The sequence below is a fragment of the Macrotis lagotis genome, chromosome 1, assembly GCF_037893015.1.
Source record: "Macrotis lagotis isolate mMagLag1 chromosome 1, bilby.v1.9.chrom.fasta, whole genome shotgun sequence".
Lineage (NCBI taxonomy): Eukaryota > Metazoa > Chordata > Mammalia > Peramelemorphia > Peramelidae > Macrotis > Macrotis lagotis.
Window position 1 is genome coordinate 907,146,682 of NC_133658.1, and position 16,974 is coordinate 907,163,655.

The 16,974-nt window shown below is 37.7% G+C and overlaps 1 protein-coding gene across 1 annotated transcript; it reads left to right on the top strand.

The window, feature by feature from the left end:
- Nucleotides 1-297: 297 nt before the first annotated feature.
- On the top strand, nt 298-16,668 carry LOC141508666 (cell adhesion molecule CEACAM6-like). The gene is made up of 6 exons (XM_074217487.1): nt 298-409; nt 1,336-1,757; nt 9,381-9,390; nt 10,081-10,356; nt 10,439-10,702; nt 16,555-16,668. The coding sequence occupies exons 1-6, from the start codon at nt 331-333 to the stop codon at nt 16,662-16,664; spliced, it is 1,161 nt and encodes a 386-aa protein (XP_074073588.1). The 5' UTR covers nt 298-330; the 3' UTR covers nt 16,665-16,668.
- The last annotated feature ends 306 nt before the right edge of the window (nt 16,669-16,974 follow it).

Here is a 16,974-nt window from a genome sequence, read left to right on the forward strand (position 1 = left end):
AGGACAAACATCATTTGATATCTTTAGGATAGAAAGGAAAATGTCAGGGTGGAGGATATGAAAGAGGTAGAGGTGGGGGAAGTGGGGTGGGGGAGGAGGTTGCGGTAGAAAGAAAGAGAATAAATCCCTGCTCTGTGGACAGAGAAGCTTCTTTACTGAAGAGAGAAACATCAGTATTACAAAGAAGGAGACAGAGTAGACACAGCTCCAGGCTGTATATAGGGACAATAGGGTCATCACCAGGTTCTGCACTTGGCTATGGAAAGGGAAGACTCGGTGAAAGAGGGGAAGGGAGAGATTCCCAGAAAGACAGAGAGACTGTCACATACAATGGGCAGCACACCATCTGAGATACCCTCAGAAGCTCCCCACAATTGGGTCAGCCCCTGGAAGAGGTTCCTGATCACAGGTGAGATACCAGTTTTGCTGGAGCCCAGAGGAGGAGAGTGACCTTGGGGGATTCTGATGCAGATATAAACAAGGGAATCAGCACAAGGACCAGGAGGAAGAATTCCAGTCTCCAGGGGTCTGTCTTAGTGACAGTTTTAGCAGACCTGAACAAAGGAATCTGCCATGAGCCAGGGACAAAAGGGAAGTAGTAGTTCAGGGACTTCAACCCACATTCCTAAGACACAAGGCAATGGGAATATTTCTAACAAAGTTAAAAGAGTCTCTACAGTAAGGGGAGAATTGGCTGTGCTTCCCAGCTATGATGTTATTATCTGTGTGATGAGGTACAAGTCATTTACCTCTCTTAGCTTGTGTTTACCTGGAACATCATCCTCTTCCCAGGGTGTTTTTGGAACAAAATTCTATCAATCTTGAAATGCACCCAGGGTCTAGCCTCTCTGGGTTTGGAGGCAGAGGATTTGGGTTCAAATGCTGCCTTTGTCATTTTCTATTTAATCGGTCACATGCATAGTTACCTTCTCTGGACCACAATTTCCTTAATTGTAAATTGAGTCCATTTGATTCAGGGATCTCTTAGGTCCTGTCCAGGTCTAAGGTTTGATTTTTAACCTCGACTACATCAATTTATTGATTCTTTTCTCACTTCAAAGTCCCATTGATGGGTCCTTTCCAAATCAAGTCCATGAAGGTAGCTTAAAATGTATTACAGGCCAAACTCACAGATCCTTTTCTGAAACTGGGATGTTCAGATTGATGTGCAGATACATGAGTCTCCTTCAAAAAATAGCCCACTAAGCCCACAGAAAACTTCACGTACAATTAGAAGCCTACTCCCTTGGGGGAAGTGGGGACAGCTCAGGGACCTGGGTCTTTCAGGAGAGCAGGGGTACCCTATTGACCTCTGCCTCCTTCCTCCCTTTTCAGCCTCCATTCTCAGTAGCTGTATCCATCCAACATCTGCACAGAATGATTCCATCACTGTTGTTCCAAGTCCTCCCTATGGGACAGTGGGCAGCAGTGTCATCTTGCACATCCAGGGATTCTCAGGTGAACCTCTCAGCTTCAATTGGTACAGAAAGACAACAGCGCCCTCCAACTGGATCGTTAGGTATAGCATTCTATTAAAAAGGCAGACGCCAGCAGCTAAACGAGAGAGAGTGTTTCCCAATGGCTCCCTGCTCATCCCCAACCTCTTCCTCAATGATACTGATGACTACATTGTACAAATTCTTGAGTTTGAAAGTGTGACACCCATAATAGCAAGAAGACATTTAATAGTATATGGTAAGTGTTGGATTTCCCATGGGCCAGGTAGATATGCTAGGACTGGTCACTCTCTGTCTGGGGTGAGAGAACTCCCCTAACTTCCTTATCAAGGTAGCAGAAAGAATCTAGACCATGACCCACCCCCACAGGAAATAGCTCAAGTTAGTGAGAACTCTCAAACACAGATATGGGACATCAGTCACAGAAACCACATGAAGGCTTATCCTTTCTCTCTCAGCTGGGCTCAATGAGAACCTGGTGGGCTGTGTCCTTGTGGGCTAGACTGTCATGGCTACCCTGTACATGGTCACCCAGACAACTGGAAGCACTAGGAGCAGTCTATGGGTGATAAACATCAGGTAATATATGAAGGTCTAAGTCAGTCAGGACAAAGGTGAGTTTAGGGAGTGCAGTGCTGCTTCACATATTGCCAGGGAATCTTTGCAATCTTCCTTGACCCCAAAGACCCACATCCCCATAAGTGGGTAGGTTGAGCCAAGCACCCCTTAGAAATAACTAATGTCTGAGGGGGCAGGAAGGAGAAAGAAGGGTAATGGAAGAAGGGTGTCAACTTGACACTCACTCATTTTCTCATTTATTGTCCAAATCCCAAGCTTAGGTAGAGTGCTTTAGAGTGTCTGCAAGCCTGTTTATCCTTGGGAGATAATGGTGGTAAGAAGGTAACTTCTTTTGTCTTCCCATCTTTCCCAGGTCATTCTGCTAAACTAGGAGTTATTCAGAATGGTACCTGGTCCCCTCCAATTGTGTATGAGACAGGCAACCTCTTTCTGAAGTTCACCTGCCCCAATATACTTAAAAGTCCATGAAGCAGGGGGAGCATTGCTGGGAGTGGGGACAGTCACTGACATTCCCTTGCTAATTGGATACAGCAGAGTTCAAGTCCAGACCACCCCCTCCCCACAACTTTCAGAAGCCTGGATACTCTTTTTCATCCTGAGGCTCTCAGATGACCCAGAAACTCTCATCATATTCCCCATAGACCTTACTTACCCTGATAGTTAGCTCTTGAATTGCTCTGCTCTCCTGATTCTAACCCACCTGCCCAGTGTACTTGACATCTATAGATGTCAAGATGAGCTTCACATTTTACTGGTTAAAATTCCATGAGGCATGAATTTCTGACATGATCAATTTATTAGTAATTCATGAATTTCCCAATAAATAAATAGGATTTCATTATTCCCAATAAAACTAGGACCCAAAAGGGGGAAAGTTTTCTTATAGTTCTGGGGAGTCCAGAACATGGGGTGGTTAATATCATAGGTGGAAGAAAGCATGGTTAGGACTATAGTGGGACAAGGGAATCAGGAAGCTGACTCATTATTGCTCTCCTTAGTCCCTACACAACTAAGTTATGCCTACAGAAGACAACAAACTTGCTGGGCAAACAGACTTCTTCTGGGACCTTCTAGAGGGCTGAGTATCCAGGGTCAGTGTCAGAAGAGACCCAGATCAACAACCAATAGGAAAAACAAAATGATGTCCTTAAATAATATTCAAATGTCATCCACAATCTGGTGTAAACATATATTATTAAACTTTCGGAGGAACTGGGGTCTTGGTCACATGCAGACAGGTTCCAGATGGATTTCCACTTCAAAAGATGAGAGCACATCATATGCCACATCCTGACAAAGGCAGAATGGGAATGGGAAGAGCTCACCAATGAGACCACATCATAAGCAACATCCTGCCAAAAGAAGGAGTATGGGAGAGATCACCTATGAGATGCCTTTTGGAAAAGGAGAACCATCTGAGATCATGATTATGATATTGAAGGACAAGGTCCAGGTGAGTGTGAATGAAAAACATCTATTGTTCTATAGATATAGAATTGAACCAGAGAAGAAAGATCTCCCAGGAATTTAGGGCAAAGTACGTCACTTGGGCTTTGCAGTAACTGGTCTTTACAAGGAACCCATGAAATTTCTTTGGGAACACCGAAAATGAATTTAGGAAATCAGATGCAAGTAGCTGAGATTTCACCATTTATACTTCCTTATGATGCAAGACTGAACTCTATTCTGAGCCCCAGACAAATTATTGTCATCAAAGGAGAAGTAAAGAAAAATTCAAAGGGAAGCTTTAATATTGACTCAATAGCCATCAATACAAAGGACATAGAACGGCATTTGAATGACAACTTGATGCCAAAGCATTTGCAAAAAATTCTTTTCTCTTCAAGAGCTGGGGAGAAGAAGAAAGAAGTACTTCACACTGTCAATTCAACCCAGGGACATATTTTGAGAAGATTATTTACTGTGTTTATGAATGCAAAGCTGTCATAAATGGAGTCCATGCCTTGGAATACAAATACAGGCTTAAGGAGCTTGGTAAGATGGGCAGTCAGAAGATCAATGGAGATTCTGGTTTATTAGATATAAGGAGCTGGTAGCTGGATCCACAGGATCACAATCACAATATATGTATAGAGTAGAAGTCTTTAAACATTATCAATGTGGAATTCCTCTCCACTATTTATTATCCTTATTTTATCAAGTTACATTTAATAGTCTAAAAACTGAAAAGAGTATTTTCAAGAATTATCACTAAAACACAGCTTAGACTGGAATAGGGAGAAGAAATCAATGGCACAGAAGTCATTATAGTGACTTTTGATGCCATTCTGACTCACTTCACACTGCAGGTTCCATTTTTCCCTTCTTTCTTTGAACCTTTTGTCCACCTCCTCTCTCCTTTTATCTCTTTTCCTAGGGATTGTTTAACTGCACTGGAGCAATCTGGGTTAAAAAATTGCTGAATTCTATTCCAAAAGACTCCAAAGCCCAGTCTAAACTGAGCTAAATTTATAAGGTCTGACTTAAAAATTGCTAATAATAGGATGCTCTAGTTTTCACTTTCCATGATACATAATAGCTTGCTAGATCAAAAAGAAAAGAAAAGAAAAAGAAAAGACAATGATCTGTATCTAATTTATTTTGTCATCATACCCTATTTAAATTTTGTAATAGCTTTTAACAATTCATCCATTGCATTGACAAGTATGAATAATGTAACTCCTAAAGTGGCCAATTTCTTTGAATTCTCTTTGCATATGTTCATTGGACTAGAACTGAGGATTATACTTTACATACTTCTAACTTTGAAGTGTATGAATTCTAATACATGTGACCAAGTTAGGGGATTCATTATTCAGACTAATCAGGATGTAGCTGTAGTATTTTAACTATTAAACATAGTAAATGAGGGGCAGCTAGGTGGCACAGTGGATAGAGCACTAGTCCTGGAGTCAGGAGGAGCTAAGTTCAAATCCCATCTCAGACACTTAATAATTACCTAGCTGTGTGACCTTGGGCAATCCACTTAACCCCATTGCCTTGCAAAAAACCTAAAAAAAAACCCCATAGTAAATGAGTCAAAGTTAAAAATAAAAAACTAATTTGAAACTTGAAAGATTCAAAAAGAAATTAGCTCAGGGTGATTATTATGTGTAGGGGCAAATGCCAATTCTGAAAGATCTGCAAATCTTCAAAGACTTAAATAATCTTTCATTCATTTTATTAAAAGTCCCTATTGGGGGTGGCTAGGTGGCACAGTGGATAAAGCACTGGCCCTGGAGTCAGGAGTATCTGGGTTCAAAACCAGTCTCAGACATTTAATAACTACCTAGCTGTGTGGCCTTGGGCAAGCCACTTAACTCCATTTGCCTTGCAAAAAAAAAAGTCCCTATGGACCTGTGCTAAAAATAATTAAGAGTATATTCCCAGGACCCTAAAATATCTCTGTTGTAAAATAGTATGTCTACATGAATGTTAATTTTAATAATTTTTATGAGGTGAAATGTATCATCAAGGTCAATTTTGCTATATCTTGAGCATACTGCTATTTTGAATGCTGATAGAACAGATACTATCAGAAAATGCAGTACTGAACTTTGAGAAAAGACTGTGTGATAGAAATGATGGACTTGCTGGCATAGGTTTTGTGCCCCTCAAAAGCTTACCCCACTAAGTCATTAGTAACTGAGATACAAAAACTACACTAGCCATTATGATTAAAATGAAGCCCATATTAGAAAGTTAAAATACTTTACATTTCTATCTTCAGTACTATCCCCACAAAGCTGGATAATTGGTAGATATTCAGTGCAACCAATAGAAGTCAAATTTTATAGCAAACTTCAAGGAGGTAATCAGATCATTTTGTTCTAATGAATATTGCTGAAATGGGTCATCCACTGGATCTTGGAAATGTTTTCATTATGGTGAAATTTACGATATAATGTGAGAGTAGGTCTACATTTATATATACATATATATATATATGTATATATATATACACATATATAGTTTTTGCAAGGCAATGGGGTTAAGTGGCTTGCCCAAGGCCACACAGCTAGGTAATTATTAAGTGTCTGAGGTCAAATTTGAACTCAGGTCCTCCTGACTCCAGGACTAGTGCTCTATCCACTGCGCCACCTAGCTGCCCCTACATTTATATTTTTAAAGAGAGTAGTTGACCTTTTCATTTTTCAAATGCTTTGAGTCAAAACAGCTAGACTGAATGTTCTCTCTCTCTCTCTCTCTCTCTCTCTCTCTCTCTCTTTCTCTGTCTCTCTGTCTCTCTCTCTCTATCTCTGTCTTCTGTCTCTCTGCCTCTCTTCTCTCTCTCTCTCTGTCTCTGTCTCTGTCCATCTCTCTCTGTCTGTCTTCTGTCTCTGTCTCTGTCTGTCTCTCTCTGTCTGTCTCTGTCTGTCTCTCTCTCTCTCTGTCTTCTGTCTCTCTGCCTCTGTCTCTGTCTCTCTCCCTCTCTCTCTGTCTCTCTCTCCCTCTCCCTCTCTCTCTATCTCTCTCTGTCTCTGTCTCTCTCTTTCTCTGTCTCTCTGTCTCTCTCTCTGTCTCTGTCTTCTGTCTGTCTGTCTCTGTCTCTGTATGTCTCTCTCTGTCTCTCTCTCTCTCTATGTCTTCTGTCTCTCTGCCTCTGTCTCTGTCTCTCTCCCTCTCTCTCTGTCTCTCTCTCCCTCTCCCTCTCTCTCTCTCTCTCTCTTTCTCTCTCTCTCAGCTATAAACTATTTCTTCAGTATTTTTTGTTAAAATTCTTTGGTGTAGACACCAGAAAAAAATGACACTTTCAAGAGTTTTCAGGGATCCCTGTTGAACTTTCTGGGCAAAAGTAAGAAAGGTTCAATTCCCTCCCCCAAAACTTATTTCTCACTAGATAAAGACTGAAGTTTTAGAGAAGTTGGTAGGAATAATAAAAGAAATCTAGTTATATTAAATTTTAGTAGTGAAGGTCTCATATATGGAGAAACTACCTAATTCTGACTTCATAGGTAATGAAGGCTGAATCTTTTTTCATAGGGTGCATTATAAAATCCTCAATAATTCCTACAGGAAAGCTGCATTTGAGTGTATATATGTTATACACACACACACACATACATATCCATATATATATATATATATATATATATTATATATATCAATTAATGTTCTCAAAAAATCTGAAAGCATTGAACTGTTGCAGTTTGAAGGAACTTTTCATTTCCTTTGCTAAAAAATCATAGCTAGCTATGATTTAATGAAATGCAAACCATTTTTATAGAAAATATTGCCATGGTTGACATGTTTTATTTAAACAAAGTCTATTACTTACAGGCTAAATTAGGATATTAGAATCCTGAAATACCACTAAAATTGATTTTCTTTCCCAAACAGACAATCATCCAGCTATGGAAATCTGGCAAATTTGTAATCCCAAAGTGACTTAATCATGGAACCTAACATGCTTCCTAGTCATTTTTTTCAATGTGTGCTGAACTTACATTCATCTCAGTAAAATAATATTGGGGTGGCAGAGAAAATATTAAACTAAAAAATATAAACATATTAAACTAAGTATAAATACAAAATATTTAAATAATTATAAAAGATAAAAGATAAAGATAAAAATATTTGAAAAATATTAAACTAAATATAAAACTAAATATAAAAAACTAAAAAAACCCATTCTACAACAGCTAAATAGAAGAGATTGTCAGTTTTTCCATTTTTTTTTAAATTAGCTATGCCATGATTTCCTCCTACTGGCAGATAATTGAATGTTGACTGTGAAATTCTAAAATCACAAATAGGTACTATCTGATTCCAGTGTAATGTACAATGTTTCAATAGATTTTAAAATGAAATGCTTTTGGGGGGAATAAATGTATTTGGATGGGAAGTGGAAATGAGAACCCGTAATTTCTTCCTTCCTGTAACTAAGAAAAGGCCATTTTTGAGTCAAGCTACATTGTTAAAGAGAAAGATGATAAAGCACACTTCTTTGGAAAACTTACCAATAATGTTTGAAGATTAGCATGGTGGTGTAAAGATGCTGGACCAGACTCCCTGGTGTCCATCTGCATCCTTCAAGAGTGTTAGATTTCCTTGACTCAAGAATAGAGCAGTAATTAATAGGCAAACTGGATTTCTAAACCTAACTCATTCCAGGATAACTGAATTTCTGAACTAAGTTCAGAAATAAAGAATCATGACTGTGACAATTATAGGATAAAATTAGTTAATTGGAAAAAATCAGTAAAAAAGACAGTCAGTCTAATTTTTTCAGCACCCCAGTTCTCTATTCCTAATGTGTCTCTGAATCATACTAGAACCTATAGCTGTAATGCATCTAGTTCAATCATTGGCCTTTCTAACAACAAAGACATCAATATCACAATCTCTGGGAAGTAGCTGGATCAGACCCTCTGCTCTTCCCTTCCCCAGCATGAAAATAACAAAGATAAGTGTTATTCTGCCCTCCTTGATCCCATGACACTTTGTATTGGGGTGGAAAGAACTCTAAGCTGAGATTCATTAATATTGGCTGACGGTCCTGACTCTACTATCTAGACAATCTGGGTATCCCTCCTCCTTTCTGAGCTTCAGATTTTGCAACTGGAAAATTTGGGAAATCCTGCACTGCCCATATCAAAGAATTTGATGGGAAGAATAAATGATATGTATTCCATGTGAAGAATTGCATTTTAGGTACAAAAAGCACGTGAGTTGCTGATGATGATGATGATGTTGATGTTATTGAAGATGAAATTGTTGTTTTTCTCTTCTGCCCCAGAAACAGATACTCATCTTTCTCCTTCCACCTTTAGGGCTACAATTCCAATAACTGCCCTTGACTCCTGTAGTCTTTCCTTTAGTCCACTTCACTTTGTGCTACGGCCTACATGGGAGTTCCTTGTCTTGGATGCAATACAACTATGACTGTGTTATCCCTGATTCTGATACCCTGAAATGCTGGAGATGGGGAAGAGAATTTAAGCATTTCCTTCTTTCACATACAGAGATTCACTTTTGCATCTACATTTTTTCTCTTTGGGATGCAAAATGTCACATGGAAACATGTCTGATATTAAACTAAGTTATTTTCCAGATAAAAGATGGATTAATTCAATAATCATACACTTGAATATGAAATTAGTTTAACTTCCCTTTTTTATAGATGGAGAATCAGAGGCCCAGAGTCAACCAATGTCAGCATATGGAGCTACAACAAGACCCCAAATCACAATACATGCACTAATTACTAATTGAAACCAATGTTAGGTAGAGGTTATGTAATTTCTGAAGTGCTATAATAAGAATACATATAAAAGATTCTTCTTGATGGTAACTGATGAACAGAGAATGATGGGAGTAAATGTGTTTCCCCTTTTGCTCCAGAAAGCCCTAGGTCTGTCAGGTTGTCTGCCCACAGGGACCCCTTCTCAGAATGATGCTTTTTATAGAGGAAAATAAAATCCATAGGACTTCAAAGGAGACTAATTCATTTGAAATATAGTTATCAATATTTTTAAAAAGAAGGTTAAAGACCCCCAGATTAGAGAGCAGTGGTTATTGAGAGGCAATAGCAACAGTGCATAAGGAGGTCCCAGAGTCAGGAAGTTCAAATCCAGTGTCAGACACTTACAAACTTCGTGATCCTGGGCAAGTCACTTGACCTTTTTCTGCCTCAGTTACCTAAAGTGTTAAATGGGCATAAAAATAACATTGATTTCTCAGGAATGTTGTGAAGATCAAATGAGATAAGATCTGTAAAGCAATTAACACAGTGATACTAGGCATTTAATAAATTTTCATTTCCTACTCCCCTCCCCACCTTAATTGCTAAATTATAACTGACCCAGGACCTGTTTTGAGCAGAAGATAGCCCAGGACAGAGTACTCCACTCCCCATGCATGTTGCTCACCTTCCTTATCAGTTCAATTATTGAAGTAGGAGGTATCTCCCTCCCCATGATACCAGAACACACCCCCATGCATCTGTAATGCAAGTGTTTGTGTTTAAGATTATGAAGGGGTTTTTTTTTCATGAAGAAGTGACTTAATAAAGACACAGCATCTCCTCTTTTTCTCCCTACAGGACAACTGGCTAAACCCGTTATCAAAGTCAGTGGTTCCAACATCATAGAAAATGACTCTTTGGCCTTGACGTGTAGCATGAAAAATGAAGGGATAAACATTCTGTGGTTTTCCAATGACCAACCCCTATTACTAAATGAGCGGATGAATATACTCAAGAATAACCAGACTCTGTTCCTTAAGCATGTGAAGAGGGAAGATGCTGGCTCCTATCAATGCAAAATCCAGAATCCAATTAGTACCAACAGAAGTGACCCCTTCATCCTGACTATAAACTGTGAGTGATTCTGCTTCCATTTCCTTCCCCCATCCCTTCACCAACAATGACTGACAATCCCATCTCTTTCATTTTTACACAGATGGACCAGACCATATCAAGATTCTTCCGAGCACTAAAAGTGGGGAGGTCATGGTCCAATTAAATGATTCCTTGATATTAGAGTGTCAAACTCAGTCTTTCCCACCTGCCCAGTATGAATGGCATGTCAATGACACTATACAATCAGGAAAAATTTATATCATCACCACTTCATATTGGAATCACTCAGGAAGGTATACATGCTGGGCAATGAACAATGTGACCAAGTTATCAATCTCTAAGGATATCATAATCAAGGTGGTTGGTAAGTAGTCTTTCTTTTCCATCAGAAAATGAGTCTCTTGGGTTGGCCTACAAAGGGACCCTGAGAGGATGTTCTCAGGTACACTCAAGAGAACAACTTTTCATCGTGAATTGGGAAAGAACATCTAAAGAACGACTCTAACCCTAGTAAATGTGATAAGACTTGTAGTAAATGTCAGTCCATTTATTGTTTATTGCTTTGTCCTTAATAGAAATGGAGACCAACCTCCTCCTTCTGCTTATAATAACCTTAGAAATACAGAACAAACTCATTCATAATCTGACATATCTGTAGGTGCTCACAATTTGCAGTACACTGTTATAGGCCCTGAGGAAAATTCAAGATTTAGCAAAGGTTTCGTTCCTACTTTCAAGAACTTTGAAATCTACTAGAAGTATCAGAGCACAAGAAAGGTGATGAATATAGATTATTACATGATGGTCATACTTGGACTACGGCTGCAATAGGGTAAAGACAAAATGGTAGACAAAATACATAGGCTTGTCTGTGATCTCCCAAATTTCCCTCCAAACAACTTTAAACAATGATTCAAAATTAATTCTGGGGCAGCAGAACTCACAAAAGGATGCAGTAGGACAATTTTCCAGTCTAGTTCAACTTAAAAATTCAGCAAAAAAGTAATTGTCTTGAGGGTGGAGTACAACCCAGCATAGGCTAAACCAATGTAGATTGACCCACAAACCAACAGTAGGACTTGGAGGTAACTGAATCAGTGATAGCAGTGATGGTGTCTGGACCTCTTATCTGATAGATGGTAAGGAAATGAGACAACCAGTCAAAAGTTGAGATTGCAAGAGTACCTTTGCTAACATTTGGGCAGGATTGCTCATACTTGAGAATCTGGGTTGCAGTCCTGGGTGGAAGTCCCAATGTAAGAATGAATACTAACATACCAGAACTTGCTGCTTCCAAGACAGAAAAGAATGCCTGTGGTTTCCCACAGATATAGACCAGGAGAGTAGTAAACCTACCTCTCCATAGATCATACCACTTCAGAAGAACAATTATAGGTCCCTAGAATTAGCTCTGAAAAAGCTTTTTACAAAAGCTTGAAATAGGGCTTCCTCCACCCCAGAAGCAGAGTTTCTCTTTAGAATAGAGTTAAAAATCAAAAAATAGACTTACAAAATGAGGAAATAGCAAAAAGATCCTGGCTTTAGAAAATTACTATGGTGGCAGGGAATATCACGACAAAAACTCAGAAGACAACAAAATAAAACTATTACATCAAAAACTTTAAAAATACATAATTTGGTCTTGGTCCATTGAAGAACTCAAAAAAGTATTTTAAAAATCAAGTAAGAGATAAAAGAAAAATTGGGAAAAGAAATGAGAATAATGCAATGAAATCACAAAAAGATTGGGAAAGAAGGCAAAAAAACCTGAAGAAAATAACATCCTAAAAAACAAAATTGTCTTTTTTTAAAAGGCACAAAAATCCATTGAAAATAAGAATGAGTTAGAAAGAAAAATTAGTCAAATGGAAAAAAGTTACAAAAGCTCACTGAAGAAAATAATTCCTTAAAAATGGAACTAGATAGGGTGGCTAGGTGGTGCAGTGGATAGAGCACCAGCCCAGGAGTCAGGAGTACCTGGGTTCAAATCCAGTCTCAGACACTTAATAATTACCTAGCTGTGTGGCCTTGGGCAAGCCACTTTAACCCCATTTGCCTTGCAAAAAACCTAAAAAAAAAATAGAATTGGACAAGTGGAAGTTAATGACTTTATGAGACAAGAAGAAGTAATAAAACAGGGGTAGGTCAGTGGATATAGTACCAGTCTTGGAGTCAGAAGGACCTGAGTTCAAATGTGACCTTAAACATTTGACACTTACTAGCTGTGCGACCCTGGACAAGACTCAACCCCAAAGTCTCATAAAAAAGAAAGAATTTAAAAAAAAAAGAAAGAAAAGACTGTAAAATAGAAAAACAACTCACCAGGAAAATAGATTCAGAAGAGATAATTTAAGAAATATCAAACTACCTGCAATTAATGATTAAAAGTACAGCCTAGACATCATTTTCCAAGAAATTATCAAGGAAAATTGCTCTGATATTGAGAAGCCGGTGGTAAAATTGAAATTGAAAGATTGCTTCCTGAAAGAGATATGAAAATGAAAAGTCCCAGAAATATGACATTCAAATTCCAGATCTTTCAGATCTAGCAGAAAGTATTGCAAGCTACCAAAAAGAAATAATTCAAATATTGTTAAGTTACAATGTGGATTTAGCAGTTTCTATATTGAAGGAATTGAAGAATTCAGAATATGATGTTCTGGAGGGCAAGAGAGCTAGAATTACAACCAAGAATCACTTACCTAGTAAAACTGAGTATAATTCTTCAGGGTAAAGATGGACACTCAATGAAAGAGTTCTTTCAAGAATTCCTGATGAAAAGTCTAGAATAGAATAAAACATTTGACTTTTAAATCCATGACTTAAAAAAACATAAAAAGTCAAAGAATATAGAGAAATTATAAAAGGTTACTGTTTACATTCCTATATGAGAAAATAATACTTGTAATTTATAAAAAATATATGCTTATAAGTCCTAAAATTCTTCTCATTATTAGGGCAGTTAAAAGAAATATACAGAGACAAAGGGTGCAAGGGTGAGTTGAATATGGTGGGAAAGAGGAATGTCCATAGGAGAAGGAAGAAGGGAGAAGGGAAAGGTTGAATGCGGGTAAAGTGCTTGAAATAAATGAGATGTGAAAGAGCTTTTATAGTGGAGAGGAAAATGGGGGAAGTGGGAGGGAGTGTGAAAACCTAACTCTTGTCAGAACTGGTTCAAAGAGGGAATAACCTGTATACTCACTTGGGTATAGAAATCTATCCTACCCTGTAAGAAAGCTGCAAAGGAAGGAAATAAAGAAGGATAGACTGATAAAAGAGAGAACAGATTGGGAAGGTAAAAGTCAGAAACAAAACACATTTGAGAATGTTCAGGAAGAAAGGAAAGTAAGAGAACAGGTTAAACGGGAGGAAATAAGATGAAGGAAAATGTACAGTTAGTAATCATAATTGTGAAAAAAATTACAGAAAGTTTCTCTGATAAAGATGTCCTCTCTCAAATATTATAAAGAACTTAGTCAAAGTTTTAGGAATAAGTGATTCTACAATTAATAAATTGCCAAAGGATGTGAAAAGTGTAAGCAATTTTCAAATGAAGTAATCAAGGATCTCTATAGTCACATGAAAAAATATTCTAAATCACTTTTGATTAGAGAAATACAAATTAAAACAACTCAGAGGTAGCACCTATCATATTGCTTAATATGACAGAAAAAGAAAATGACAAATATTGGAGGGATCTAAGAAAATTGAGATACTAATGTACTGTTGAAGTTATGTACTGATTCAACCATTCAAAAGAGCAATTTGGAGTGTGCAAAAGCCTATGAAATCATTCATATGTTTTGCCACTACTAGGTCTAAGAGAGACAAAAAAACTAAAAGGAAAAGGACATATATACATATATATATATATATATATATATATATATATATATATATATATATATATATGTTTATTGCAGCTCTTCAAAGAATTGTGAGTTGAGAGAGATGGCCATCAATTCAGGAATGGCAATAAATGGTTGCATATGATTATGATGGAATGCTATTTTCTATAAGAAGTGATGAGCAGTATGCTCTCAGAAAAACATGAACTGATGCAAAATATGCAGCATATACAGTAAGCATGATACTGTATAATGATCACTGCAGATGACATGGTTATTCTTATTAATACATGATTAAAAACTGCTATTAATCTCTAAAAAAAGAATTAATGGAGTTGAATGCAGAGCAAAGTAGACTTTTTCTTTATTTTCTTTACTTTTGTGGAAGTCTGTGTTTTCTTTCTTGACTAACATGGAAGTTTTGCAAGATTCCACATCTAAAACCTATATCCATTTATAACCTTCTCAATGATGAGGAAGAGGGAAGGAAGATAAAGAGAAAATTTAAAGCTCAAAATTTTTTTCAAAGAATCTTATGATTTTTGTTTTTACATGTCATTGGAAAGAAATAATAATTTTGAATTAATAATTAATTTAAGTATATAATTAATCATTATTACATAATAATTAATTTGGAATTAGTTAAATTAAAATATTAAGTTATACTATTGCCACAAAATAGTGGGAGGAGAAGATTAAAATTAGGAGGTGGACAGAAATCAGGTCAGTTTTGTGGAAGAATCATCATTTAAATTATATCTTAAAGAAGGGGACAGCACAGTTACAAGATAGAAAATAAGCTCAAGTAAATCATCAGCATTCTATATATTACCAAAAAAATGCAGTAGAAAGAGATAAAAAGACAAATTCCATTTAAGATAAGAGCAGACCATGTAAAATACTTAGAAGTCTATTTACTAAAAGAAATCTGTAATCTCCATTGTGTGGAAGGGATTGTACTAGTGCATGTGAAGAATGTTTTGTCACTGAGAAATCAGGAAGATAGCAGAAGCAAGAAATGAAAGAACCTCTCTAGTCCAGCTCCCTTTTGCAACCACTCCAGTAAAGGTCTAGCAAAAGATGAAGAGAAAAATCAGTGATTCACTCTTTCCAGTCCAGGTCAATATGGTTACAGAGACCACAGTGTGAGCATATGGCTTAACCAGGAAGGTGACAAGAATAGAACAGAATGAGGGTTATAGACAGTGTATTGGGGGTGGAAGGGGTCAGGTATTCAGGAGGAAGGTTTGATGCAGGAATAGGAGCCAATTGGCTTCCCTACAAGGGTTTCAATCGCTGAGGGCTTGAATTTGGCTAGAGTAGTGGAGACAAAGAGAAAGCCAAAAGTCAAACTCAAAACTAAACTAAAGTCAAGATAAGCATTACAGACAGATCGCCTAGTCCACATGTCATTATTTTATAGATTAGGGAAACTGATGTCCAGAGAAGAGAAGGAACTTGCCCAATATGAGATTCCATAGCTAGGAAATGACAGAGTCAAGATGCTAATCAAGGTCTCCAGATTCCAAACCCAGAACTCTTTCTGTTCCAGTGCACTGTCTTTCACAGAGATGAGAGACACCCGTTTAAAGGTTTTTGAGGAGAAAAGTGACATGATTAGAATAACATTTAAGGAGATTTACACAGTGGTATGAAGAATGAATTAGGGAGGTGAGAGATCAGAATCAGGAACAGTAGCCAGAAAACTATTACCATAAAATGGAGTAGAGATGAAGGCACCTGGAGTAGAAACTGAGAAAAGTTCATATATGTGAGAGATAGTATCCAAGTAGAATCAATGCAAACAATCCTATCTTTAGGGGGAGTAGCACAGCAATTAATTAGAAATGGGGTTTTAAGAATAGAGAAGGTAGGGTGGCTAGGTGGTGCAGTGGATAAAGCACCGGCCCTGAAGTCAGGAGTACCTGGGTTCAAATCTGGTCTCAGACACTTAATAATTACCTAGCTGTGTGGCCTTGGGCAAGCCACTTCACCCCGTTTGCCTTACCAAAAAAAACCCAAAACAAAACAAGAATATAGAGGGTAGATGATGAACCTGGATGACTGAAAAGTGAGTGGTGCCATCAGCAGAAATAGAGAAGGGCAGTGAGCACATGTATATATATATATTTATATTTATATTTATATTTATATATATATATATACATACATATATATATAGTTTACACAATATTCAGGTGCCCCACAATGTGTCCTTGCCATGGAGATGCCCAGGCTCTAAGAAACAAAGGTCAAGTCAACTTCAATGATCAGCAAACATTCATTAAGCATCTACAGAATACTAGGCATTTCATGTTTGAGAAACCTCAAAAACACTCACGGTTCATTTTCTCTTCTTTGCCCGCAGAAAGAGGTACTGGCTTTTCATACTCTGAAGGGGTCATCATTGGCCTTGTGATTGGAATCCTGGCTGGAGTAGTTCTCATTGGGACCTTCATTTATTTTTTTGTTCATTAAAACATCTGGGAGGTAAAATGATGTTTCCTCTGGTTTTATGCCCCCCCCCAGCCTGTCTCCCTCTCACCTTAGGGTAGAGAAACCAGGATGCTCTTTTGCACTCTGAATCCACATCTGGGATCTGGTCTACATCTCTTTCACTAACTCCTAGTTTTCCAGCATTAATTCCCTTGAAAGTATTTTCCTCTAGGTTATCTTCCTCCCTCATCCTTCATACTTGAATGATTCTTAGAAACACATGTTCCCTCCCCCATTGGAATAAGGATTTAACTTAACCATTTTTCTCACACCCTCAAACAAAAGGTAAAGG